This window comes from Nothobranchius furzeri, chromosome 6, assembly GCF_043380555.1.
Source record: "Nothobranchius furzeri strain GRZ-AD chromosome 6, NfurGRZ-RIMD1, whole genome shotgun sequence".
Taxonomy (NCBI): domain Eukaryota; kingdom Metazoa; phylum Chordata; class Actinopteri; order Cyprinodontiformes; family Nothobranchiidae; genus Nothobranchius; species Nothobranchius furzeri.
The window spans coordinates 26,350,222-26,376,959 of NC_091746.1; the positions used below are offsets into that span (position 1 = coordinate 26,350,222).

General features: G+C 45.4%; 3 protein-coding genes across 5 annotated transcripts in view; 2 read left to right on the forward strand and 1 right to left on the reverse strand.

The window, feature by feature from the left end:
• Positions 1-984: 984 nt before the first annotated feature.
• Positions 985-14,134, forward strand: LOC107393393 (zinc finger protein Aiolos). 3 transcript variants are annotated; one of them, XM_070552078.1, is made up of 8 exons: positions 985-1,130; positions 1,854-1,919; positions 2,137-2,259; positions 6,166-6,531; positions 10,645-10,812; positions 11,185-11,301; positions 11,996-12,109; positions 13,170-14,134. In XM_070552078.1, the coding sequence occupies exons 2-8, from the start codon at positions 1,868-1,870 to the stop codon at positions 13,799-13,801; spliced, it is 1,572 nt and encodes a 523-aa protein (XP_070408179.1). In that variant the 5' UTR covers positions 985-1,130; positions 1,854-1,867; the 3' UTR covers positions 13,802-14,134. The 3 variants fall into 3 exon arrangements, with proteins under 3 accessions (XP_070408179.1, XP_054599911.1, XP_054599912.1); XM_054743936.2 differs by having other exon boundaries at positions 11,999-12,109; XM_054743937.2 differs by having other exon boundaries at positions 2,152-2,259.
• Positions 14,135-14,276: 142 nt separating this feature from the next.
• The window catches only part of LOC107393384 (protein AF-17), a 43,732-nt gene continuing 31,270 nt past the window's right edge, over positions 14,277-26,738 (forward strand). Inside the window, exons 1-4 of the mRNA XM_015971689.3 lie at positions 14,277-18,688; positions 25,499-25,578; positions 25,665-25,719; positions 25,798-25,907. Coding sequence (XP_015827175.3) covers positions 18,580-18,688; positions 25,499-25,578; positions 25,665-25,719; positions 25,798-25,907 — 354 coding nt within the window. The 5' untranslated portion in view covers positions 14,277-18,579. The remainder of the gene's footprint in view (positions 18,689-25,498; positions 25,579-25,664; positions 25,720-25,797; positions 25,908-26,738) is intronic.
• LOC139070278 (uncharacterized) lies at positions 21,897-22,667 on the reverse strand (the record flags this gene model as incomplete). Its single annotated transcript, XM_070552080.1, has 1 exon — positions 21,897-22,667. A coding segment is annotated over one exon (771 nt), but the record flags the coding sequence as incomplete, so codon positions are not given.

The window sequence follows — 26,738 nt, forward strand, 5'->3', positions numbered from 1 at the left end:
TTCTGCTGTGTGGTGGAATTGCTAATGCTAATGGTTAGCTTCTGCTAGCCGAGACGATTGTGCTTAAGTGACAGTGTGACATAGATCTGTCAGGATTTTCTAATCCTAGAGTTTCACCGTCTGTTTTCTATCAGAAGCTACTGCAGGAGATCGGTGTAGGAGACTATTTTCATGTTCAGCCTGCATGAAAACCTCAAGTGACCCGTTAGAATCAGAAATAATCATTAGAAATTTTTTTTGTGAAGCTAAACTTTACAAGCTAAAGTAGCAGGAAATAATGCAGCCAGAGAAGAGTGGAAGAAAGTAGCAGAGTGTGGAAAGTGGTCCGCATGTCCTCCCGCAGTCTAAGCCCATAGCAGCATAACTACAGTGATACACTTTTCAAAACGATGCATTGAAACCTTTTAATTAAGAGCCAATCACACATAAAAAGGTTAAACTCAAGGGATGAGCCAGATTCTGTTCTCTGCTGGTGACTGTTTTAAGGGCTACAGCTCTCCAGCAGACCTCCACGCCGCTTGTCTGATTAGGTCTGGAGATCAGAGCAGCCCCACCCCCGGGAGCTCTGAAGGAGGAAATGGGAGGTAACATGGGTTTTGTGCAGGCTTCCTAAGACGTTTCGGCTCAGGGCTTCACTTAAAACAACTAAAACCTCATCTAGTCAGGGTAATGCATATTTTACAGATGTTTCTGTTCCAATTAAAGATTCAGATAAATTCCCAAATGTTCAGAGGAGAAGCAGCACCTGTTAGATTTTATTATTCATGAAGAAAAGAAACGCAGCTTTCTGGTATGGCCACTAGATGGCGTTGTGGTCCTTCAACTGAAATGAGTCAGAGTCTGTGTGGAGCTCCTAAAACAATAATCTAACCAGTAATCAGGTGCTGGTTTAAGCGGTAAAGCGGTGGAGGTGTGGAGTTCAGGCGCCCTGGCTGACGGGTGTCGAGCGGCTGCTCTCAGCCACTTTCTCTCCCCTCTCTGCAGTCCGTGTTGCTCCACCTCGTTCAGAATGAGTTCCTGTTCCTTTAAGGGATGTCTCCAACATTCACCGTAGTCACGCTGATCCATATTCAGAGAAAGTCCAGCGGTGGAGGGTGGGATACCAGAGCAGGGCCAAGAGCAGAAAGCAGGTGAGACCACTTCATCATCATCATCATCATCATCACTCAAACTCACGTTTTACCTCCAGACCCAAAGAGGAGCCTCAGCTGTGGCTGCAGCTCATGGACGGATGTCCTCTCAATCTCATTTTGAGCTCACAAGACAGTTTTTTCTCTTCTTCTCTGATCTTTGACCCCTGAAGATGAAATCTAACTTCATGTATTTCATTTATGTTTACTGCTGATTTGACTTTTCAGACTTTGAGACACTTTGTCTGTTTGTGTGTTTTGAAAGTGCTCGCTGTACTTCTTCAGCCTGTGGCTGTGTGCTGGCGGGTTGTTGGAGTGGAAAGCTCTTTTACATGATGCACAGGAAACACGCGTTCAGTGAACATCACCTCGTTCTCATCAAGCTAAAAGGAGAGACAGGGTCGAGCGATCAACCGTGGGCTTGCGCCCACTTTTATTTTTGTAGATTTCTTTTTATGCCGTCCACCCTAGCAAGAACGGCTCAAAAGGTTGCTTCTATTTCTGCAGAAATAGCAAACGGGTCTTTTTTAGGGCCAGGAAACGCATTCTGAGTCCCTGTAGGTCAAACTAAATGTGACAGGATGAAAGTGTGCAGCTGATCTCCAGTTTTTTTTCTGCTTTGAGAACAAACTGTGCTTCTGAAGCTGCGTCTGATCGACCAGGTTCTGGGTTTCCAAACCACCTCTCATCAGATTGAATAATCTCACCCCTCATCTTTTGCAGAGGGTTAACTCATCATGAGCGCCGATAAACATCCTGAGTTTGAATCCCCAGATGGAGACGGGATGGGTGAGTATCTGATTCCTTCTTTCAGCGTCGGTTCGTTCCCCCACAAAAAACGCCGTCCTGCTGCCTATGGCGCGGTGCAGACGGCTCAAGGGAGTTGTGTGTGTGTGTGTGTGTGTGTGTGTGTGCTGCAACTCTCACATCTGCATTTGTTTCTTGCAGTTGTTGTTCACGCCACGGAGAGACTTTGATGGTTAAATGTCTTGTGGATAACCTGCAGGTGTGACTCTTCCAGAAACCTGCGATGACGTTTCAGAGACGAAGTCACAAGAGGAGGAAGAGGAGAAGGAGGAGAACTCCGTCTGTGTGAATGGAATTCGGAGTGAGGGTGTCATGGATGCATGTATGTGCACACACACACACACACACACACACACACACACACACACACACACACACACACACACACTTTTCTAAAAGAGCAAGTCACCCCCAAATAAACTTTTTTTGCTGATTAACTAAATAAACGAGTGTCTAATCGTGCTGCAGACATGTCGTCAATAATTTGGCACTTCAATGCATTTTAGTTAAAATTTAAATATTCTGCCTAAAACTGGCAGTGTTGTGCCGTTGTCAGGTAAAAACTCTGCACTGTATTTGAATTTAAATCTGCCACCGCTATTGGCTAAGAGGTATGCTATGATGTAAACTGGTACATTATGATGTCACAATGCTGTCGTGAGCCTGTGTGTGTGTGTGTGTGTGTGTGTGTGTGTGTGTGTGTGTATTTGTAAGCTGCTCTGCCCTCTCGGTCTGCCAGGCAACAGCATTTGTTGCATTTTTCAAACATGAAGTGAGAGTGGAGTTAGACTCTGGTAGGGGGTGACTTGCTCTTTAACCGTGTTCACACTCGTTGCTGTTACGTTCAGCATTTTCCTCCTTAAGCGCTAAGAGTGACATTTGTTGGTTTAAATCTGCATCTTTTCTCTTTTAATCAGAAAACAGAAGTTTTTGTTTTTCATGAGAGGGACAGCAGAAGTTCAGGAGGTGGAGCGGGTTGTCCAGTAATCAGAAGGTTGCAGGTTCCATCCCGGCTCCTACTAGAGAATGCTGCTGTTGTGTCCTTGGGCAAGACAACCAGGTCCGCTGTGGCTGCATCGTAGCGCGTCCCCACCAGCGTGTGAATGGGTGAATGGCTGTGTTGTAAAGCGCCTTGGGGGGTTGTAGAGCCACACAATTACAGGCCATGTATCAAAATCTATTTTTCTGCTTAATCCCAGCCTGATTAGGAATTAGGACTTTCCATAAATCAGAACATGTGTAAAAATCCTTTAAAGGAGCTTAAAAATACCCGAAGAATCAGAAGTTGAGTCATCGCAGCTGAGGGTCATCTACAAGGTCCAGTCTGATGGTTCTGTTCAAGTGATTAAAGGCGTTATTTTCTGATTCAGGTTTGATTAAAAAGCGTCATTTATATAATTCAGGTTTTACACCCAAAAACAAACACAAAGTTAGTTCCTGTGACCTTTAATGGTGCTTAGCACCACTGAAGTCATGTTTAATGTGATGAGCAAGCTTTTTATTTAAAAAAAGGTGTCAAAAGTTTTTATTTCTCCACGTTAAAATATCACTTTGCATCCGTTTGTATTGTATATCTTTTAATTTTATTCTTTTTAGGATTAATCGTGGAATTAATCCGAGATGGGTGGTTTAGGGGAAGAGTCCTCTGACGTTTAACAGAACCGACAGTTTTCAGTATGAACATCGGCACCCTGCTGGGTGCACCTCCTAAAGCCCCGCACTGCTTCTGCTGCACGGCCTGCGGTTCGAGACCCTGGACTTTATATCGGCGTCTCGGATCTCTGTGTGTGCAAAGTTTCCATAGCACCTCTGAGCGCTTTCCACAATTCAAAGCGCTGCTCTTCAGCTCATCATCAGTCACCGCCAAGACCACAGTGTGGTTTCTGGATGGAACTGAGCACCCTGGGGGGTAGGTTCATGCTTAGTAAGAGGTTAGGTGAGAGGTCCTGCAAGCCAGCCTGCAGGCCTCTGCAGCTTGACTACATCACACACACACACACACACACAGCTAGCTGTGCAAACGCTCTAAATCTCCTCTAATTTACGTGTTTTCTTTTACGCAGCCTGATTTGAGTTTTCCGTTCTTTAGTTGTTTCGACCCTCTGAGTTTCTATTTGGGCTTCGGCTGATTTCTGTTGTTTCCGATCGTGACGGTTGAGTCTCTGCGTCCAGAACACAATAAAAATCTGACAAAGGAGAAGAAGAAAGTATCATTTCTATAGCGCCTCTCAAGATAAAACTCACGAGGCGCTTCACAAAAACAAAAAATGGAAAAAGATAAAAAAAGAATTTAGAAAATGGTTAAAAATATATTTAAATTGAGCAAAAAAAATAGTCAGTTGTGATTTAAAAATGTAAAAAAAAAGAGAGTGTGTGAACAGGAAAGAGGGAAATCAGTGGATCCTGAGGAAGGTGGAATAGGTGGGGAGAGCAGAACAAGGAGAGGGTGATGAAGGTCACACCAAAACCTGAACAGGTGAGTTTAAAGGAGACCACTGAGTCCACTGATCTCAGGCTCAGGGGGAGAGAGGTCCAGAGTCTGGGGGCCACGGCAGCAGATGATCTGTCACCTTTGACCTTTAGCCTGGTGCTGCACAACCAGTAGGCTTTGATCACTGGACCTCAGGGACCTGCTGGGGGTGTAGGGACTAAGAAGATCACCAATGTAAGATGGTGCTTGTCCATGTAAGGCCCTATAGACCAGAACCAGGATCTTGAAATGAACCCTGAAGTTGACTGGCAGCCAGTGAAGCTGGAGGAGAAGCGGGGTGGTGTGGACAGGACCCAATAAATAAATATGTGTCGATGATCGTTGGCTGCATGGACGTAATTTTTGGGGGGGACAGGGGGGACATGTCCCCCCCCCCCCACACTTTTTCCAAAGTCATTTTTGACCCCTGCACTTTTTACCATCCAAAAACAACATTACGCTATATTAAGTTGACACTGGTTGAGCTCTAGGACCAAGCAGAAAACAACCGTTTGTGTTGAAGCCTATTTCCCATTAGAACATACTGTAAAGATACCCCCCCCCCCCGTGTCCCCCCCACTTCTAAAGTGAAAATTACGTCCATGGTTGGCTGTATGACAAGTTTGCAGCTAACAGCTTAGTGGAAATCACACAAATTTTCTTTTACTCTCTTTCAAACTGAGATATAAAGTCAGAGTCACATTAGTCGACACTCGCTGGTGGAATTTGTCCTCCGCGTTTGACCCATCCCCTGGGGGAGCGGTGAGCTGCGAACACGGCCGCGCTCAGGAACCATTTGGTGGTTTAAACCCAATCCAACCCTGCTGAGTGTCAAACTGTGAGGCACTGGTTCCCATTTATAAAGTGTTTGGTACGACCCGACGCTCTTTCACTAGGCCACTGAGCCAGTGGTCTTTGGTATGTTGTTCTCCGTTACTTTGAGCCTTTAATGGAGCTGAATGAAACACAGGTCAGGGTTTAGTGGTTTCACCAGACAAATAAACAAACTGAGTGGAGCAGCAGCCTGCGTCCTAAAACATGCCTGACTTAATTTAGGGTGAAAAAAATACTTTTTTATGTTGTTAAAAGTGATAATTTGCAGTTAAAAGGAATAAAAAAATGAAGGAACCCAACAATAAAGATCTGTAAACGGAGTTAAAAAGCAGCAAAAGGGAAATAAAAGAGCGTAAAAGACCTTCAGAACATCTGGAGAACTGTTGACGTTGAAACCTTTCAGCAGAGCGTGTGAACATCTGTAAAAGAAGAAGGGCCAGATAAAGACTTTAATGGTTGTAAATGTGATTAAAACACAGAAAAAGGAGCAGAAGTTGTTCTGGCTGTGGGAGAAAATGATCATTAGGTAGCTGATTCACGATGAACGTTGGAGGTAATAAAAAACACCCGAAATGACTCGTAAAGCAGAAGAAGTGGTGACTTGTCTTGTGCTTGAGGCGTCCGTTTGTCTCCCTCTTGGCCTGGTTCTACTTTCTGTGTTTTCAGAGGAAACGCTTTCCTCTTATCTCGCCTGCACATCTTCTGAATCTCTTTGTGACTCTACGCATCGGCCCAAATTAAGCCACCCACACCCTGGAGACTCGCGTGTTATGAATAAAAAGTTGAAGTGAAGACCTGACCTTGTTTCTGAACGTTCTGGCCCTTCTAGCTCCTTATTTGGCTGTGAGGAACATGTCCACGCTGCTGCTTATCCACTCTTCAGATGCGGTTTAAACATTTCTTCGTGTCCTCCGCTCTGCCCAGGTGCGATTAAGATGGAGGCCGAGGAGACGAGTGAGCACGAGCAGTATCCCAAAGAGGAGGCGGAGAGGGGCAGCGAGGATGGGATGGAGGAGGGATTTGATGAGGAGAGGACGGAGGAGGACAATGACGAGCAGAGGGATGAAGATGGCCTGAGCGAGCCACAGGACCTGTCGCTGATCGATTACTCGCGCTACAACGGCGCAGAGGCCCACGCTGCAGCGACGGCAGACGAGGCTGCAGAAGAGGGCTACGCGCCCGACGGCGTGGCCCCCCGCATCCAGACGGGGGGCAAGTTCAGCTGCGACATCTGCGGTCTGTCCTGCATCAGCATTAACGTGCTGCTGGTGCACAAGCGCAGCCACACGGGTAAGCGCCAAGCACGCAACCGCTGCACCATTCTCACGCAGCTCCAATCTTCTTTTATTGGTCAGGTCAGTTCGAGGGGCGCACCAAACCCACGATGCTCGCGTTCTGATCGGCGGCGGGATCTGATTCTGAAATGTCTTCTGTTGTTTAGTAACGGCACAAACTGTCAGCGTGTGATTTGATGTCGGAAACGGATAAGTGTTCAGATCAAGCTGCTCAGAGTCGCAGCTGCAAGACGGAGCATAATATTCATTCTGGACTCGTGAGGCTACGCTTTTCCTTGTGCTCCGCTCGCCGTCGGCACCCCACTGAGATCTGAGATGAACTGCGACATAAACCTGTCCTCTGAATGCTTTAAGAGCTGATCGTCGCACCTTTGATCGCGCTGCGGAGCGACCGACAGAGGAGAGGGATGGAAACGCTCCCTGTACTCCAACAGATGCTGTCACAGAAGTGTCCCTGGAACGTTCGCAGGGCTTTGTTCTCGTGATAAAACTCACGGTGAGCGCTCGTGAACATTAGAGCTACTGGAGCTTTCAGCATAAAGTGACATAAGGTAGTCCGAGCCGTGGGAACGTGGGGTCAGGTAATCAAAGTGGATGTGACTTTGTTCCTCTTCTATAGATGGTGGATGATTCTGCTGTTTGCAGTTAACTGTAACACGAGGAAACGAGTGTGGCACCGAGCCACGAGAGATCTGCAGTTGCACGTCAAAAGAAGAAAGAAAAGGAATAAAACTGCAAAGTAGAAAATTAGACGTAGCTATGAAGCTCAGTGCCGCTGTTGCCTAAAATCCATTCCAAACATACTCATAAATAATAATAATAATAATAATAATGCATTAATAATAGTAATAATACTACTACTGATAATAATAATAGTAATACTACTACTAATACTACTACTACTACTACTACTACTAATAATAATAATAATAATAATAATAATAATAATGCATTAATAATAGTAAAAATACTACTACTGATAATAATAATAGTAATACTACTACTACTACTACTACTACTAATAATAATAATAATAGTATTAATAATAGTAATAATAATACTAATACTATTACTACTAATTAATATAATAATAATAATAATAATAATAATAGTATTATTAATAGTAATAATAATACTAACACTAATACTACTAATAATACTGCTACTACTACTACTACTATTAGTAATACTACTACTACTACTACTACTAATAATAATAATAGTATTATTAATAGTAATAATAATACTAACACTAATACTACTACTAATACTGCTACTACTACTACTAATAGTAATAATAATACTAATACTACTATTAATACTGCTGCTGCTGCTACTACTAATAATAATAATAATAGTAATAATAATAAAAATAATAGTAATAATACTCATAATACTGCTGCTGTTACTACTACTAATAATAATAGTAATAGTAATAATACTATTACTACTACTACATGGGGCTGCATGGTGGCACAGTGGTTAGCACTATTGCCTCGCAGCATGAAGGTTGCAGGTTTGAAACTCGGCTGCGGCCTTTCTGCGTGGAGTTGCGTGTTCTCCCCATGCATGCGTGGGTTTCCTCCTGGTACTCCGGTTTCCCCCACAGATCACAACATGCCCTATAGGTTATAAATTGTAAGTCCCTTTTCTGCTAAATGAATAAACATAAACATACTACTACTACTAATAATAATACTAATACTAATAATAATAATCTACATTGCCACGGTAACGTCGTGATCTCCAACCAGTGGCATGAATCTTAGCAGGACCACCTTAAAAATAAGATGTTGTGTTTTACAGGATAAGCAGCTCATGGTGAAGGACAATACCTTTTCTGATCGCAGTAAACCGTCCGTTTCTCGTGCCTTTGTCCTGTCCAGACTCGACTGTAACGCTTTGTATGCTGGTCTGAGTCAGGGCGCGATTCCTGCCTACAGCTGGTTCAGATCTCAGCTGCCAGGTTTCTCACAGGAACAGGATGTCGTGAACACGTTACACCGGTGTTGGCGGAACTCCACTGGCTTCCCACGCAGCACAGAGCAAAGTTTAAAGTGCCGATGCGAGCTCAGAGGGTTCTGCACGGCACTGCTCCCGCCCATCTATCAGCTTTACTTTGATCTGTTGACCAGGAGTTGGTGGTGGTCCCTCGCTCCGGGTGCAGATCAACAGGAGATCGTGCGTTTGCAGTTTTGGCTCCAACTCTGTCCAACGGTCTGCCCTAGACCATCAGGCAGACAGGTTAGGGTTTTGGAGCATTTTGGTGCCGTGTGGGAGACGAAAACAGAACTAAGGCCAAAGACATGGTAAATCTGCTGCCAGCAGCTCATTGTGGTCACCATGGCAACCACCAGAAGCTTGTTAAAGAAAACATGGTGGCTCCATGAGGTCACCAGCGTAACGACACACAGAGCAGCCTCAAGGTAAAAACAAACAACCGGTGTGTGAAAACTAGAAACACGAAGAAGAAAATTCAGTCTGCTCTGGTGGTCTCATGTGAGTTTTTATCCTTCTATAATGTTTTGTGTAGAGAAACAAATAAGAAACTGAATATTTGGAGCTAAAACATAGCTACAGTCATGGAGGCGTTGCTGTGCGCTCTGAGGGGATTTGAGACAAAAGCATCAGTCCTGCAGCAGTGAGCCAGGCGACAGGAGGCACAAACACGGACGTTTGGATGTACGAGTTTGTATTTGTACTAAAAAGCTGCTGTAGCGAGAAGCTGAACGTAAACGGTTCAAAAGGACGTCAACAATCCTACAACTTTGACGATAATCGTTCAAAATCTGCTTCAGAGGTTTAAAATGTCAGTTCAGGAATGTAACGTCTAACTTCCTGTGACACGTTTAAATGTCCAGTCAGCGGTAAAAGAAGTACTTCATTTGTTTGCTGAAGTAAAAGTACAGATAAAGGGGTTAAAAGGTGACTTAAGTAAAAGTGGAAGTATCCAGGAAATCCTTGACAAAAGTAAAAGTAATAAATGATGCATTTTTAATGTAAGTCAGAAAAGGGTAGAATGCCTTCTCCGGGTCGGGGATGAGGTCCTGCCCCAAGAGGAGGAGTTTAAGAATCTCGGGGTCTTGTTCACGAGTGAGGGAAAACTGGAGCGTGAGATCGACAGGCAGATTGGTGCTGCATCTGCAGTGATGCGGGCGTTGCACCGGTCTGTCGTGGTGAAGAGAGAGCTGGATCAGAAGGCGAAGCTCTCGATTTACCGTTCGATCTACGTTCCTACCCTCACCTATGGTCATGAGCTTTGGGTAGTGACCGAAAGAACGAGATCGCGGATTCAAGCGGCTGAAATAAGTTTTCTCCGCAGAGTGGCTGGACTCTCCCTTAGAGATAGGGTGAGAAGCTCGGCCATTCGGGAGGGGCTCGGAGTAGAACCGCTGCTCTTCCACATCGAGAGGAGCCAGTTGAGGTGGCTCAGGCATCTGGTCAGGATGCCTCCTGGACGCCTCCCTGGTGAGGTTTTCTGGGCACGTCCAACCGGGAGGAGACCTAAAGGTAGACCCAGGACACGGTGGAGGGACTATGTCTCTCACCTGGCCAGGGAACGCCTTAGGATTCCCCCGGAGGAGCTGGCCCAAGCGGCTGGGGAGAGGGAAGTCTGGGCCTCTTGACTTAGGCTGCTGCCCCCGCGACCCGACTCCAGATAAGCGGAAGAGAATGAATGGATGGATTTTAAATGTACTTTAAAGTAATAAGGTAGAAGATGTGATGTGTAGAAGTGTTGCGTCGGACCTGGGGAGAGGGCAACAGGTGAATTAAAGTACTGTTACCTTTGACGCTGCAGTCCGGAGCACACAAGGGTGTTTGCTACCGGTCTCCGTCCGACTGGAGTGGGGTAGGGGTTTCACAAAACCACAGTAAAGTAATTTTACTCTTTAAACTTTTTAGAAAGTATAGTGGAGTAGAAAGTACAGATTACTGCTGTAAAATATAGTGGAGTAGAAGTAAAAATCTGCCCTTTGTAGTACATTATGTGTAGTACTCGAATGTACACGCTCTTATATCCACAGCTGCTAGATGAGAACTTTGTGTGTGTGTGCGTGTGTGTGTGTGTGTGTGTGCGTGTGCGTGTGCGTGTGTGTGTGTCTCTCAGGAGAGAGGCCCTTCCACTGCACCCAGTGTGGGGCCTCCTTCACCCAGAAGGGAAACCTGCTTCGCCACATCAAACTGCACTCCGGAGAGAAGCCTTTCAAATGCCCGATGTGCAGCTACGCCTGCCGCCGCCGTGACGCCCTGAGCGGGCACCTGCGCACCCATTCTGGTAGCAGCCAGCCACATGCACTCCTCACGTTTGGCGCTGATATGCTCTGATACTGTATGCACCTGCGTGTGCAGTGTCCTTCCAGTTGGTTTCTCACTGCTTTTTCATTCGTAACACCTGAGGTGTGCAGAGCCTGCGTAGCTTTTCCAGTAACAACCTGTAATTCAGCCTCGTCTCGTATCTTAATCACCTCTGGAAACTTAGTCATTTGCTTTCAGGTGGTGTGATTTTCCTGCAGAGAGGCTGCACGATCTCTAAAATCCACATCATCAGTTTTGAGCGAAACTGCCTGCTTAGGAAACTCTTTCTTGCTGTGCCAACTTGTCACGTCCTTGCTGCCGACGCTGACTGACTGAAACCTCTTGTTTGCAGTGGAGAAGCCCTTCAAGTGCAACCACTGCAGTCGCAGCTACAAGCAGAGAAGCTCCCTCGAAGAGCACAGAGAGCGGTGCCATGTGTACGTTCAGAGCAAAGGTCCCGCCGAGAGAGGTGAGCACACGGCGACGCCTTCAAAGCTGCCCCATGTTTCACACGCGCAGCCGTGATCCGTCGGCACGCGAGCAGCAGGCGTGCACTCAGAGCTTGTTGTTGCCAGCAGATCCTGGTTTTAGGGCCTCGTTAAGTTAATGAACTCACGGCTGTGCCGCGTGATTGCAGCTGAATGGGTTATGGCCGCTGTGGCGTGGAGGCTCGGTGCCTCTCATGTCAGTATCAGCAGAAGTGGAAGCCAAATAGGGCCACATCAGCATCATCTACGCCGCCCCCCCAACCCCCCATGGTGCTTTTATGAGCCGGCAGGACTGTTGCACGATTGCAACACACACACACACACACACACACACACACACACACACACACACACACACACACACACACACAGAGATGGCGTAAGCTTTTGCTTGATAGTGCTGTAGTGGTGAGGAAGTACATCCTCATCCTGTGGTCTCCTCTCCTGCACTGATGAGGTAACAAGAAAAAAAAAACCAACATCAAGCAGGAAGTGAGGTCAGAATCCTGATTCTGATCCTAAATTAATATCTCGTTCCTCTCTGAGGTGAGCAGCCGGCGCGGTCGCAGCCCAGTGAGCTCATGGCGCAGCCTCGCCAGCAGAAGGTCTTGGTTTTCTTTTTGTTTACTTTTCCTTTTTGTTGTTGTTGTTGTTGTTGTCATTCACGCGGTCAAGCAGAGGATGGCCACACACCCAGGTCTCAGATGGGCTCTGAGCGCGCGCTGCTTCTCGACCGCCTCGCCAGCAACGTCGCCAAGCGGAAAAGTTCGATGCCGCAGAAGTTCACGGGTAAGAGCGCCTGAAGAGGAGCTCAGCAGCTCTTATTTTGGAAGCTATCTGCTTAAATCTTCCAGCACTTTCCAGTAAATTGCATCTATTCTTCAACCTGCTTTCATCGTAAACGCTGCTGACTTTTTGATGCGTTGATTTGCTTTTTGCGTGCTTTAAAAAAAAAGAGATTTGTGCTTCACGGGTAGTTTTAAAGCTGTCTGTCAGAGCTTTTGGTCTGTCTGTTTACTCTGGCCTCTGTCCCCTGCCAGGCAGAGCAGCTGCCTCTTACCTGCACACACCACCGAGTGGTCTCCTCTGCCCTAAATACTCCACAGCAGGGGTATCATAGGTGGGTATCTGTCACCGTGCATGGTTATTTTCACCTACTTGATGTTTTTATGAAGTGAGGGCGCATGCACCTGAAACGTGTCGGTTTTGCCGCTCGCTCTGTGTGTTTTGATTCGAATGCCGAGCGATGATGGATCCCAGGGTCACAGTAAACGCCAGAGTGGGCTGGGCTGTTTCCCAGACCTTCATAAGTGCACACGCAGTGTTCCCCTCTCTTCTCAAACTCAGCGTTGGGTTGTTGTTTCACAATCACGCCTCGAGCTCCTCACACACACTCACTCACAAAAAAACAGAAAAGAACTCCCCCGTCTATCAGCTTGACAAACGAAGTGAGATCTTTCAATATGACAACCACAGGGGAAAAGAGAAGTAAGAGAGTCTGCGACCGCAGAGAGAGACAGAAGAGGCGGGAGGCGAGAAACGTGAGCAGGTGTTCTTCTGTCGATGCTTCTGCCAACCAGCTGCTCTGAAGGCCTCCATCTGCATCGTCTGCTTCCTCTCAGCCTTCTGTGCTCTCCTCTTAAGCTGCTCTTGTCCCGCGCGGCGCCTCTTTGGGCGAAGGGGGTACACATATTTATCTGCGGTCCAGAGAGACACCCCCCCCCCCCTCATATGGAGCGCTGTTGTTAGTTTTTTGGTGTCTGTAAGCAACAACTGCCTCGCTGCTTTCTGATGATTTTCTGGATGTGTTCTTAAGTGAAGTTGGTGAAACCTCCTCCCTCCTGTTCAGGTGACAATGGGGTCTGTCTGGACCTGAGCTTCAACCGGGACGTTCTCCATCGATCTGATGCGAAGGAGCCTTCGCCGGGCTCCCCCGGGCCTGATGGACACCAACAGCAGTCGGTCCTCTCGGGCCCAGACGCCGACCCTCCTCCCGCTCACAGGCCCTACCCCATCCCATTAAGCCGCACCGACATCGGCCCGATAGGCCTCACAAATGGCCACAAGATGCCGATTCTGGGCCTTCCTCATGCCGCGCAGCCCCCCCTCGGCCTGGACTCCTTCCACTCTGACGGATCCCAAATGTCCCAGCCCGTCATGTACAGCCTAGGGCACCTGCTGGGGGGCCTGGGTCACCAGAACGGTGTGCCACACCCTCACGGCCAGCCCATCCCCCTGTCGCCCCTGGAGGCCCTGCGAGTGATGCGGGCCGACGGGGAGGCGGGGGCGCTGCCCGGAGCCGTGTATCCCTGCGGCCACTGCAGAGTCATCTTCCTGGACTACGTCATGTTTACCATCCACATGGGGTGCCACGGCTTCCGAGACCCGCTCGAATGCAACGTGTGTGGCCACCGCAGCCGGGACCGTTATGAGTTCTCGTCCCACATAGCCCGTGGAGAGCACCGCCTCGAACTGAAGTAGACGGCTTCGTACACACAGACAGATCAGACGCAGACAGACCTACTCATAAGAGGAGTTAGTGAACGGTTTAGCGGCTGCTCTGTTTGTCTGCGTACGTGAATGTCGGCGCCGTAGGAGTTGTCGCTTTGTTCTCATCTGAAACGCCTGTAAAGTCTTATTTCAGGAGTAATTCTGCTTCTTACCATGCATATATTTGTACTTCAGCACCCGTTTGTACCATAAAGCCACGTGTGTTTCATTCCAAGAACAAGAAAAAAGAATTTTGTGTATTTTGAACCCGTTGTTTTTCTACTTTTGTAAACGTGAGAATAAAAGATGATCCCTCCTCCGTCACACACGAGCTGCACAGTGTAGACAGAAGTTCGGCTTCGAGGCTGCAAACAAAAAAAAAGATCCTATTATCTCGAAGGTCACATGTCTCCTTTTTTAGGCTGTGGTTTTCAGAGAGGCGCAGTGCACAGCTTCAAAGGACACCACGCTGCATCAAGTCTCGGTTTCTCATTCCTAAATAATGTTCTCGTAGCGCTCCCACCAGACAGAAGCATTCTGGGTTTCCATGAAAGAGCGCACAGCGGCCGGACGCCAATGTGGAGCTCACTTCCTGCCAAACTGACTGTCTGAGCTGAGGACGGTTGGCTTCAGGAGCAAATCGGCTGTAGATGTACGTCTGTTGATCATAGAAGTTTCATTAAAACAGGCCCAAAAACGATGACCTTCTGCTGGTGGGTGGTGACCAGGAAAATGAGTAAATCTGTAGTAGTAGGAGTGAATGCCTTGTAAGTCATAATCTGGGGGAAAAAAAGCTCTGGTGCACCAGTGTCAGAAACTAGGGGTGTCAATGTCAAGGCGCCTGGCTTACGAGGACTCTGTCCTTCCTTGGTCAAAGAAAACAGTTAACGCGGCCTCCATGGCGGTCACGTAACGTCACGTGACACGGAAGATAATGTCATATTTTATATGTATTAGTTTAAATATGAATATATAACGACACTTTTACTTTTTAAATTGTGTATATAATATAAGTGAGTTACTACCCGCTAGCCACGAAGCTGCAACTACTAAGCAGCTAACCAACCATAGATAACTTTTTTGGATCTAAAAAAACATTTTAAATTAGCTGACTTACTTTTAAACTTGAAATTTGTCCCTGAAGTAGCTGCCGGCTTCTGATCCGCCGTCCTTTTGAAAATACTGTGGTGTATTCTGGGTAATTTTTGACCAAGGCTAGACTACAAGACACCTCCCGTGTGTCTTCGCTCAGCTAGCTAAACGGCTAACAAACGGAGAACACACGCCTCGGTAGAACATGAACATTGGAACACGTCTTGGCGGCTCCCGATGATGTATCTCCTAGGCAACCGGGGCGGGGCCAAGACATCAAGGCAAGGTTCCTTGGCATTGAGAAACACCCTAGAAGTGAGCCAGATAAGAGGAGAGCTTCAGACGGCAGGATCTGGAGTCTTACTTCCTGATACTTGGACATCTCACCTCTGATTGGTTAACAGCAGCACAACTACCACTGAATCTGTTTGCTCTGCAACGTTGATGTTGTATCTCCACAAATAACAGAAGCCTGGAGGAGTTCTGCTGTGTGGTGGAGTTGCTAATGCTAACAGTTAGCTTCTACTAGCCGAGACGTTTTCTGCTGTTTTCTGGACTTGAAACCAACAACAGCCTTCCCCGTCGTGAGTCCAGACGGGTGAGTCCATGAATGTTAGTGACAGTGTGACGTAGACCTGTCAGGATTTTCTAATCCCAGAGTTTCACCGTCTGTTTTCTATCAGAAGCTACTGCAGGAGATAGGTGTAGGACCAGACTTCCTTTTGTGTGCTGAGAAACTGACACTTGGAGGTGTTCCTTCCCATCATCATCTGGAGGAAAGGTTGATTTCTTTCTGATTTCTAGCTGCGTGAACGTGGTCCAGGGGAGGAGGGTCTCAGTCAGAACCAACAACCAACTGTCATGGTTATTCAACTAGAAAAGAACAGAGGAGCCGATTTTAATCAGCAGTTTCACTCTTCCCTCTTCGCTCTCGCATCACCCACAGAATGGATCATCACTGATTATTCATGCCAGTAAAGCTCCTGCTGTGGGAATTTATTTGCTACATTTATTTTAAATTGGAGGTTTTCTGGGAATTTTAGATGTGAAAAACCTTCCAAACTTCCAGTGACTACTACCTGTGCCCCCGTCTGAGCGCAGCGGGGAAGTTTTGTCGAGCACGCGAGATGACACGCCACAGACTTCATCATGTCCGCGCGTCAGGCTGAGTGTGTGTGTGTGTGTGTGTGTGTGTGCACTTTGCCCACACGGCGCTGCAGGAACTTGTTCACGCCTTGCTGCCTTTAGACCAGAAGAGGGTGTCAGCCTCATCCAGCTGCCACCTTGCTATCTGTCCTCTCCATCAGCTCCAGTTCCCTTTTCTCTCTCTGGGTTTGAAGAGAAGTGACACTTGTGAAGGCAAACTGTTATCACAGCTTCCATTCCACATGACAAACAGCATAGTCATTCGTTTCTGCAGAACTTCACTGCTTCTATTTTTGCCCAGGTACAAGACACGGCTCGCTCGTTGACGTGCCTGTTTTTGGTCTTTAACAGGAAGCCAGAGCACCAGGATAAACACACACACACACACACACATGCACAAGGAGAACATGCTATGGATTTGAACCTATGGCCTTGATATGATGCAACGGTGCTACCCGTTGCTCCATCTTCTCCGAACAGCGGTTCTGAGTAAAGCTGACTATCAATGATCCGTGGGAATGTGGGAAGGCGTAAAACGTGTAGAGTAACAAGAACGACTTACTTCTCCAAAGACTTTGAGACTTTAGTCCAGGTTTCAAACACAGAAAGTCAAACACAGATGAATCAACATAAAGAAAGTGGTTTTTGGTGACATCTGCTGGCAGACTCAGGAAAATAGAGCTGATGAAAAAGCAAATCTGTTCTCTTCCTGATGGTGTAAAGTGTTTTAGAACACAAATATTTAGATATCAGAGATAACCCGAGTCAATACAAAACACTGTTTTCAAAAAATCATTACACTGGTTGGATTCATCCAACATGTTTAAGGTCAGAGGTCTATCTCAGCATTATCTGCTAAGAGAGGTTGTGGTTCACCAACACCAAGTGTCCCGGACCATCACACTACCACCGCCGTGCTTGGTAAGATGTTTTATGCTTAAGTTTTACTTCAGATGGAACAGGATGCACACCGCTTTACTCTCATCAGTTCACTGAATATTTTCCCAGAAATCTTGGGGATTATCGAGATGTATTTTGTGTTTGGTAATCAGTGTTTGGTCTTCTTCGGGTCTGCAGAGGTTTTGGCCTTCTGGCCTCGACCAAGTGAGGCATGCAGTGCTGAAAATGTTCTGGTTACTTGAATTCCTCTCGAACGGGACATGACGTGTTGCTTTTTGATATCTTTTAGCCTTCGTGTTGTCAGACGGCTTCTCTTGAAGGGATTTGTTAATTCTACAGGTCTGACATTAATCAGGCAACAATAACAGATCAATGATTATGTTTTTTACTCTGTTTAATTTTTATGTAACCACATAAAAAAAAGAGTTACCATTTTTAGGGGCTACAAAACTACGAACCTCTACAGTGCTCCAGCTGACAGCACCTCAAATACAACAATGTCTGAATAAAAAAATAATGAAATACTTCAAACCACCTTGTTGCTATTCTGTAGTCTTTTTTGTCAGACGTTAGCCCAGCTTGACTGGCCCAGTTTCTATGATTTAAATATAAAAAAGACTGTTTGACTAAATAACATGATGTGATTTGGGTAGATGATTTGTCAGGGGAAAAAAAAGAAATTTACAGATGTTTTGATTACTGATTCAACAATGAGAGGCATGGAATAATGAAAATGTGTTATTATTATTATAAAACGTGTTCCACTGATTTCCCTCTTTCCTATTCACTCTCTCTCTTTCTTAACATTTTTTCTTTTAATTCCCAATTGCCTATTTTTGCTCATTTTAAATATATTTTTAAACATTTTCTAAATGCTTTTTTACATTTTAACATTTTTTTGTTTTTGTGAAGCACCTCGTGATTTTTCTCTTGAGAGGCGCCATAGAAATGATATTTTCTTCTTCTTATAACCACCTATTCATGAATAATGACACTTTCTATGCCCTGATTTCCAGCTTTAGTGTAGGATCTGTGTTCGGACTCTCCAAAAATGTCTGTACAGCAACAGAGAATGGTCTTAACGACCAACAACCGCCAGATGTGTCTGTTTTCAGGTCAGGACGTTTGGATGGTGAAACACCCTGCAACAGTCCCCGCTGCTGTTGTGCACGTGTCCGGCAGATGGCGCTGTTTCCACACAGCTGTTCGAGATGGCGCAGCCAGCGGTTCTGACCGTTTGACCTACATTAGTCGCTGAGCTGCTAAAACAAGAGAAGCAGGTCAGATTATTTAATCCCAATAATTTGGTACAAATGTCATGTTTACTGTCAGAGTTTGAGGAGGTCCGGGCTCTGAAGTTGCTCCCTTCGCCTTGACTTCTGATTCCGACCCGGAGGAATCAGCTGTGAGCATGCGCACTGCTTCGGGAGGACATCACGGAGAAAACGTAGAAGCAGCAGAATTTTACACACCGAGATTTGGTTTCCCCGCTGCGCCCAAACTGCGCGTCCGACGCGGAGCACGACGATGCCCGGTGCGGCGTTGAGGTGCGGGGCGACCACCTGACAAGGCCCCGCCGAGGTTCGAGTCGTCGTCCGGAGGGGAAATTTATTTCTTCGTATGGGAGCAGCATGCGGGAAATGGTCGGAGGTTGCTGCGTGTGTTCAGACGAGCGAGGCTGGGCTGAGAACCCGCTGGTTTACTGTGATGGACATGGCTGCACCGTCGCCGTTCACCAGGGTAAGCCGCCGCTAGCGAGTGGTTGTCGGGCAGCTGTTGGAGGCTGAGCCGGCGGCGCCGCTCGGTCGGTCGGTCGGTCTGTAGGAAGGCTGGCCGCTGTCTACGTGCGTGTTTCTGTGCGGGTGGGAGGGGTGGGTAGGCGTGCTGTTTGTTGTGAACGCTGGGGGGCACGCAGGCTGGATGGAGCCTCCGCGGCAGGTCCGTGTGAGGATGTTCGGCCCGGTGGAGCCCAACGGCTCCGGGGAGGCCCACCTGTCCGGTCCGCTTTGTTGGTTTAATCTCACCTGAAAGGAGAGATCCGGTTTCTGAGTAAAAACCAGGTCTGAATAAAGCATCACGACTCTGAAGCAGGATTACCACAACAAAAACAGCAGCCTGGGTTAAAGGTTAAAGGTTAAACACGAAGGACGAACAAATAAACAGTAACAGGAAAATGAACAAATAAACTTTACATTTTTATCATTCAAATGATCCAAATACTAAAAAAAATCTGGTATCGTTTTCAAATGAAAAAGCCTTTTTTTAACCATCGTTCCTGATTATAGCTGGTTTACAAACACCGAATAAACTATATCATCATTTAGTTTATTGGTATGTGATTGTGGTTGTTTGTTGGATTTAACATGTTGTGTCGGATTGATGATGATATTATAAATACAATCATTGTGAAAAGTATATCAAATGTTGTATGGGAGTGTAAGCTGAATTAATTTGTTGTGATATTGAAATAACTGATGCGAGTGGGATTAAATGGGGTGGGATTAAATAAGTTTTACTTCCTCCCACTCAAGCAAGGGCTAAATGATTGCTTCTTTTGTTGTGCATCGTCGCTTATGTATATCTGCATATTTATTTTATTTTTAATGGCTCAAAATAAAGATGAATGAATAAAAAAAGATGAATGAATGAATGAATTAGAAAATGCAACGTTCTTCTAAATTATGCAGAATTACATCAGTATCTGCAGAAGCGGCCAGATGGCCACACTCTTTAATTTTATATCTATTTGCTGCCATAAGGGATGTGAATTATTGTCAAAATAATAATATAAAGGACATAATAAATGGATGGGATTTAGATCTGGATCATTTTGTTCAAATGTTTCGCCAACGTAAAAAAGCACCAATGGATCCATAAATGACCTAAAACGATGAAATGGTTGTTGGCCAGATTTTTAGTTTTAAGAAGTTGGAAGTTTCTCTCATACACAAATATTTAGCTTTGTGCTTAATCTGTTTTATGTTTTGTTGTGTTTTACTCCAACAAAGATTCAAAACCACTTCAGATATGTTAAAAAATCATCCCATCTTTTGGCTTTTAAGTAAAGTTGCACAAAGAAGGAAACAAATTACTGATCAATAGTTGCAGTTATAATTGAACTCAATCAGTGCATTTTAAAGAGGGATGTCCCGTTCCGATATCGATGTTGGAAGTAATTCGATATCGGCCCAAAAACGCTATCGGATTACATCGGGCTGCATCAAAAATCTCCGATATAAGCAGTTTATTAAGGTTCAAATTTTTGTAACCAGTGGCTAAAATAAAATGTGATTTTTTTTTCTCTGAGTAATATCACTTGATCATGCCTTTCATACACCCACACTACGAAATAGGTAAAAGTATGTGTGATTTGTGCTGATATCGTATTGGATTGATATCGGTATCGGTCAATACTGAAGGCTGCGATATCGGTATCGTATCGGAATTGAAAAAGTTTTATCGGGACATCCCTAATTTTAAACCCATTTTGGGTGAGGACCAGAGCTGTTTTAACTAGAGGTCGACTGATATTGTGTTTTCTATTGCCAGTACCGATAAAGGAGGCATGGTCAGCCCATGGCCGATATCTAGATGTTTTCCACCTTATTTTCATGCCATGATGTCACCAATAACATCAGCTGATGCACAAAATTTCTGAAGCTGAATCTGTTTTTGAACTCTGAATTTAACTAACTGTTGAATCGTAACTTTGTGCATACTCAGTGTTAAAGTCAGACACCTGAATAAAGTTCATTGAGTGTTTATTACGCAGATGTTATCAGTGAAGTCAAAAATACATGTAAATTAAACACAACAGCGCCGGGCTGCCTGAGGATGCATCGGACTTCCAATCGACTCTATAAGGACAAAAATCAGCTGATGGATAAAAAGCAGGGAATATCGGCCCGATAAATCGGTCCATCCCTAGTTTTAACTGTCTCTGTGGCCTAATTTTGTTATCGGTCATTCTGCTGCACAAACTTCATGCACTTGTTGCATAAACTGTAAAAACAGCAAAAACCACCCTCCCTTGTTGTCAGCTTTTTGGTATATGACACTCAGGTTTGTGTCGGAGCTACAAGGCGCCGCTTAAGAGGAGCTGATGACCCACATGCAGCTCCAGAGCCTCAGCTTTCAGACCCCTAGACCGGACACTTTCCAGAGTCAGAGTCCGAATGGAACACTTTTGGGATTCCCAGAAATCAGATTAAGCTGTAAAATAATAATTTTGACAAAATAAAAACTATGAATCTATACAAGCAGCAGTTAGAGTCGATCTTTGCCTGCTTTTTCAATATTTACTCAGTCCAAGCTGCAAGTATCACGCCACAAGATCGCATTTGTGGGTCGGAAGCTAAAGGTTTTAGGAATTGCCGGCATTTTCCTGGCAATGTTGGGCTTTTGTGTTGTTTTTATTTGGGTGAAGTGATTTAAAAAAAAAAACAACTTCCCAGGTCATCATATGAGACTTGGGAATCCTTGAGATTAATGTTATGATAGTAATTTACATTTAATTATGGACCGTGAGACGTTAAGATCCCATATCGAGTACAGGGTCAATCTTACGGACCACTGGTTTATTTCAGAAGACTGGAACTTTTTAATGCAGGGATTTAGATAACTCTTTGTATTGACTGAGAGACAAGAGAAGAGAGAGAGACCTTCAAACGTTTAAGATGATTTATTACTTAACAAATTTAAACAATTTAACAATACTAACTCTAATGATGGATGTTCTGTTTGAATGAGGTGTGAGATGGATGGTGTGTTTATGTTTATGTATTTAGCAGACGCTTTTGTCCAAAGCGACTTCCAAGTGATAATCGGCATGTTGCCCTTGAGGCTAACAACAACAATAACAACAACTTGACATCAATCATGGAGAGGAGGGAACAAAGGAGTGGACGGTGGTGGGGGGTGGGGGGTGGGGGGGGTTGCAGGGAAGGTGCTAGCTTAGAAGATGCTCTCTGAAGGGCAGGGTCTTCAGGGGTTTCTTGAAAATTGAAAAGGAAGCCCCTGTTCTGGTAGTGCTTGGAAGGTCACTCCACATTTGTGGAACGATGCATGAGAAGAGTCTGGATTGTCCTGAGCGTGGTGTAGGCACTGCTAGCCGACGATCCTGTGATGACCGGAGCGGCCGGGCCGAGACGTAAGCCTTTGCAAGAGGATTCAGGTAGATGGGAGCCGTACCATCTCGGACTTTGTATGCTAATGTTAGCAGTTTGAATTTGATGTGTGCTGCTAGCAGTAGCCAGTGGAACTCAATGAACAGAGGGGTGACGTGTGCTCTTTTAGGCTGATTGAAGACCAGACGCGCCGCTGCGTTCTGGACCATTTGAAGAGGTCTCACAGTACAGCCTGGAAGTCCAGTTAGAAGGGCATTGCAGTAATCAAGGCGGTAGATGACAGTAGATTGCACCAGGAGCTGGGTGGCGTGTTGTGTTAGGTATGGTCTGATCTTTCGTATGTTATACAGCACAAAGCGGGATGAACGAGCAACAGAGGTAACATGATCTTTAAAGGTCAGGTGTTCATCGATCACAACACCCAGATTTCGAACTGCCTTTGAAGGAGCCAGATATAGGAAGTCATTTTGGATTGAGATATTGTGCTGTATGGATGGTTTTGCTGGGATGACAAGTAATTCAGTTTTAGAGAGGTTGAGTTGGAGATGGTTGGATTTCATCCATTTTGATATGTCAGAGAGACAGTTTGATATTCGTGCAGAGACGGTGTGGTCGTCTGGTGGAAATGACAGATAGAGCTGGGTGTCGTCTGCATAGCAGTGGTAGGAGAAGCCATGTGATCGAATGATCTCACCCAGTGAGGTGGTGTATATGGCAAAGAGAAGAGGTCCTAGTACAGAGCCCTGGGGGACTCCTGTGGCAAGATGGTGCACGGTAGAGGATTGTCCAAGCCAAGATACACTGAATGATCGTCCTATGAGGTACGATTCAAACCAGGCGTGTGCTTTCTCTGTGATGCCCATGGTAGAGAGTGTGGACAAAAGGAAGCCATGGTTGACAGTGTCTGATGCAGCCGATAAGTCGAGCAGGATAAGCACTGAGGATTTGGCAGTCGCTCTAGCTTCTTTTAAGGATTCCATCACTGCTAACAGAGCAGTTTCAGTGGAGTGGCCCTTTTTGAACCCAGATTGGTAAGGGTCAAGCAGACAGTTTTGAGAGAGGTATTCTGTGATCTGCTCGAAAACCACCCTTTCAATGATTTTGGACAGAAAAGGGAGGAGAGAGATAGGTCTGTAGTTCTCCACATGATTTGGAGGAAGAGATGTTTTTTCTTAGCAGCGGTTTAACCTGAGCGTGCTTGAGAGAGGTCGGAAATGTACCGGATGTCAGTGAAGCATTGATCACGTGTGACTGCTGCGGCTACTGTAGGAGCAATAGCTTAGAGCAGCTTAGTCGGAATGGGGTCCATTGGGCATGTAGTAGGGCGGCTGCACGTGAGAAGCTTGGACACACAGTTCTCAGTGACAGAGGGAAAAGAGGAAAATGAAGCAGTAGGGCTTGAGATGGTTGGGCTAGAAGGGGTTTGTGGTAGCGAATGTTCAGGAGTGGCCAGTTGAGTAAAATGTTTGCATATAGCTGCCACTTTGTCAGTGAAGAATGAGGCAAAGGTGTCAGCTGATAGATTGTTGGTTGGAGGTGGAGAAGGTGGATTGAGCAGAGTTTTGAATGTTGGTGTGTGTGAATGAGTGTTATTCAGAGCTCTCGTATCCGGAGAAGCAAGCCTGAGTGAGATATGATGTTTTGCTTCTAACTTATCAGAGTTTGATCGGAGTAGTCATAAACACATGAGACGCCATATTGTCGCATCCACACATACCCTCAGTGAGACCTCCAACCATGGATCCAGAATGCCAGGTCCACGGACCTTCCTTTCGGTACTGGAGGCTGGAGCCAATGGTACAGCGTCACAGCACGACAAACTAGTCCTTCGATTGTCTCCAGGTAAAAAGCAACAGGTGGTTCACAGCGTCAAAAGGGGACCCTCCTTGGGTCAGCGAGTTCAGCTTTTATTCTGAAAGGAACCGTTGCTTGGTTGGTAAAAACAGATTTTTCCAGCTTGATGGTTCTCAGCTTAAAAAGTGAAGTACAGATGGCCGGTCCAATACTTCGCTTAGCATGCGGTGAACTCAGTGAGATCTTGAGAACTGAACTTAAGATGGCGTTGGAACTGTTATTAATCTGGATGTTTTTGATTCTGGTCGAATCAAAGCTGGCAGATTTATAAACACCAACAGAGACTCTGCCACACTTCAGACTAGGAAGGTTCTGATTGGATCAGCAACAGTAATGTGTCATGTGATTGTTTACCTTACGTGTGTCAGTGTGTCTAGTGAACTAGATTAAGTCATATTACTTATTTAAACTTATGAATCATAATATTGTGATTTCACAGATCGGTCACATTGTATTACTGACTAACAGTTGTTTTGATTAGCTTTATTAAAAATAGAGTTCTTTGATTTAATAAAAGAAAAAAGTCTTTTATCTTCTTTCTTCATTGCTGGAAAGTAAACAGTTTAGAAGCAAATGCATGACCTCGAGGCTGATTCATGCACTCTGGCGCTGTGTCAAAGGAACTGTGGAAAGAGGTTAAATAACCTTGGAGGAGTAGCTCCTTCATCACGTTACATTAAAAACAAATAATTGAATTTATAACTTAGATTCATGATCCTAAACAGAAAAAAATCACACTTCTGTTTTATTATAATAATTGTATTATTATTTATTCTTTTTTACAAGACAATCTTGTGTGTTTTAATAGTAGAGGAAACATTTCAGAACCGCTGATCCAGTTGGATACGAACCCCTCAGACATGGCCTCCAGCCACTGAGCCTGGACCCAGAAACAGTTCATGGATCATACTGGGCCACACACACACACACACACACACACACACACACACACACACACACACACACACACACGCACGCACGCACGCACACACACACACACACACACACACACACACACACACACACAGAGTAAAACTGCTTCTTTTGGCATACGCTAGTCTGCAGAATCTTTTACATTAAATCATTTATTTGTCACCCTGCCTCTGAGGTTTTATCCCGGTTAAATAATACAAATAAATAATAATAAAAACAATCTTTTTATAATATGGCAGCATAATAAGCGTTGTTTGAGTTATTAACCGCCGACCCGAACCGTCGGTCGCTGGTGAGGCAGCTTCAGCTTGGCTTCGCTAAACAGAGTTACGTCTCGGTTACAGCCGTTTGCAGCTCGCCGTTATCGGGCTCATCTCTTTTATTTCACTGTGACCCAAAAATCAAACCGTTATTATGAAGCAGGTGATGCTCACGCGGAACTCAGAGAGCCTGAAACGAGAGCTGCTCGTCTCTGAGCCTACAGCCGTAGATTTTCTAGGGTTTTATTGATTTTTTAAAATTTGTTTCTTCTGAAATGGTTTATTTCTGATCGTTGAGGCTGATCAGCACCTTTGAAGGTTTATTATTGTAGAAAAACAAAACTGTAGATGACAGCTGGGTGTTTTATGTGTTGCAGCGTGCTACGGTATTGTCCAAGTTCCCACCGGGCCGTGGTTCTGCAGGAAGTGTGAATCCCAGGAACGTGCGGCGCGCGTGGTGAGTTTCCCAACAACGCGGCTCATCCGCGTCCCGCTCACGAATCCTTGTAACGGCCGGCTCTGTCTCCTTCTGTTTCCCTGCAGAGGTGTGAACTGTGTCCACACAAAGATGGAGCCCTTAAGAGGACGGACAGTGGTGGTAAGTATCCCTGAGATCTAACGCTGGACCGGGTCAAAGGTCGTCGCTAATATCAACGACGTTCTGCTGATCTCTCAGGCTGGGCCCACGTCGTGTGTGCGCTCTACATCCCAGAGGTGCAGTTCGCTAACGTCCTCACCATGGAGCCCATCATCCTGCAGTACGTCCCCCATGAGAGATACATTAAGGTACACACACACACCTGTGCTAGGCTTCCTTCTGTCATTAACAGACGTAAACAAAGGAAGTGCTCAGTAAGACGATCCATTGTTTAAAGTCTGAGATGGCTCGATTCTGATTAAAAGATTAATAGTTATTATTAAAGGTGCGGTTGACTGAAAATAACATTTCTAATGATTATTTCTGATTCTCATGGGTCACTCTGAGTGCTTCATGCAGGCTGAACATGAAAATAGTCTCCTACACCTATCTCCTGCATTAGCTTCTGATAGAAAACAGACGGTGAAACTCTAGGATTAGAACATCCTGACAGATCTACGTCACACTGTCACTTAAAGAGCAAGTCACCCCCTACCAGAGTATTACTCCACTCCCACTTCCTGTTTGAAAAATGTAACAATTACTGTTGCCTAGCAGACCGAGAGGGCGGAGCCGCTAACAAATACATACACACACACACACACACACACAGACTCACAGCGACATTGTGACATCATATGCTACCAGCTAATGTTCTAGGGTACCTCTTAGCCAATAGCGATGGCAGATTTAAATTCAAATGCAGTGCAGAGTTTTTACCTGACAACGGCACAACACTGACAGTTTTAGGCAGAAAATTAAAATTTTAAACTAAAATGCACTAAAGTGCAAAACTATTGACTACACGTGTCTGCAGCACGATTAGACACACATTTATATAGTTTATCAGGAAAAATTAAGTTGATTTGGGGTGACTTGCTCTTTAACATTCATGGACTCACCCATCTGGACTCATGACGGGGAAGGCTGTTGTTGGTTTAGCCTCCAGGAAACAGCAGAGAACGTCTCAGCTAGTAAGA

What these genes read in the sequence shown, in the direction of transcription:
- LOC107393393 (XM_070552078.1), top strand. Translation starts at nt 1,868, where the DNA reads ATGAGCGCCGATAAACATCCTGAGTTTGAATCCCCAGATGGAGACGGG. An exon ending in GCACAAGCGCAGCCACACGG is followed by an intron (nt 6,532 to 10,644) that starts GTAAGCGCCAAG and finishes TGTGTCTCTCAG; the next exon opens with GAGAGAGGCCCTTCCACTGC. An exon ending in GCACCTGCGCACCCATTCTG is followed by an intron (nt 10,813 to 11,184) that starts GTAGCAGCCAGC and finishes TCTTGTTTGCAG; the next exon opens with TGGAGAAGCCCTTCAAGTGC.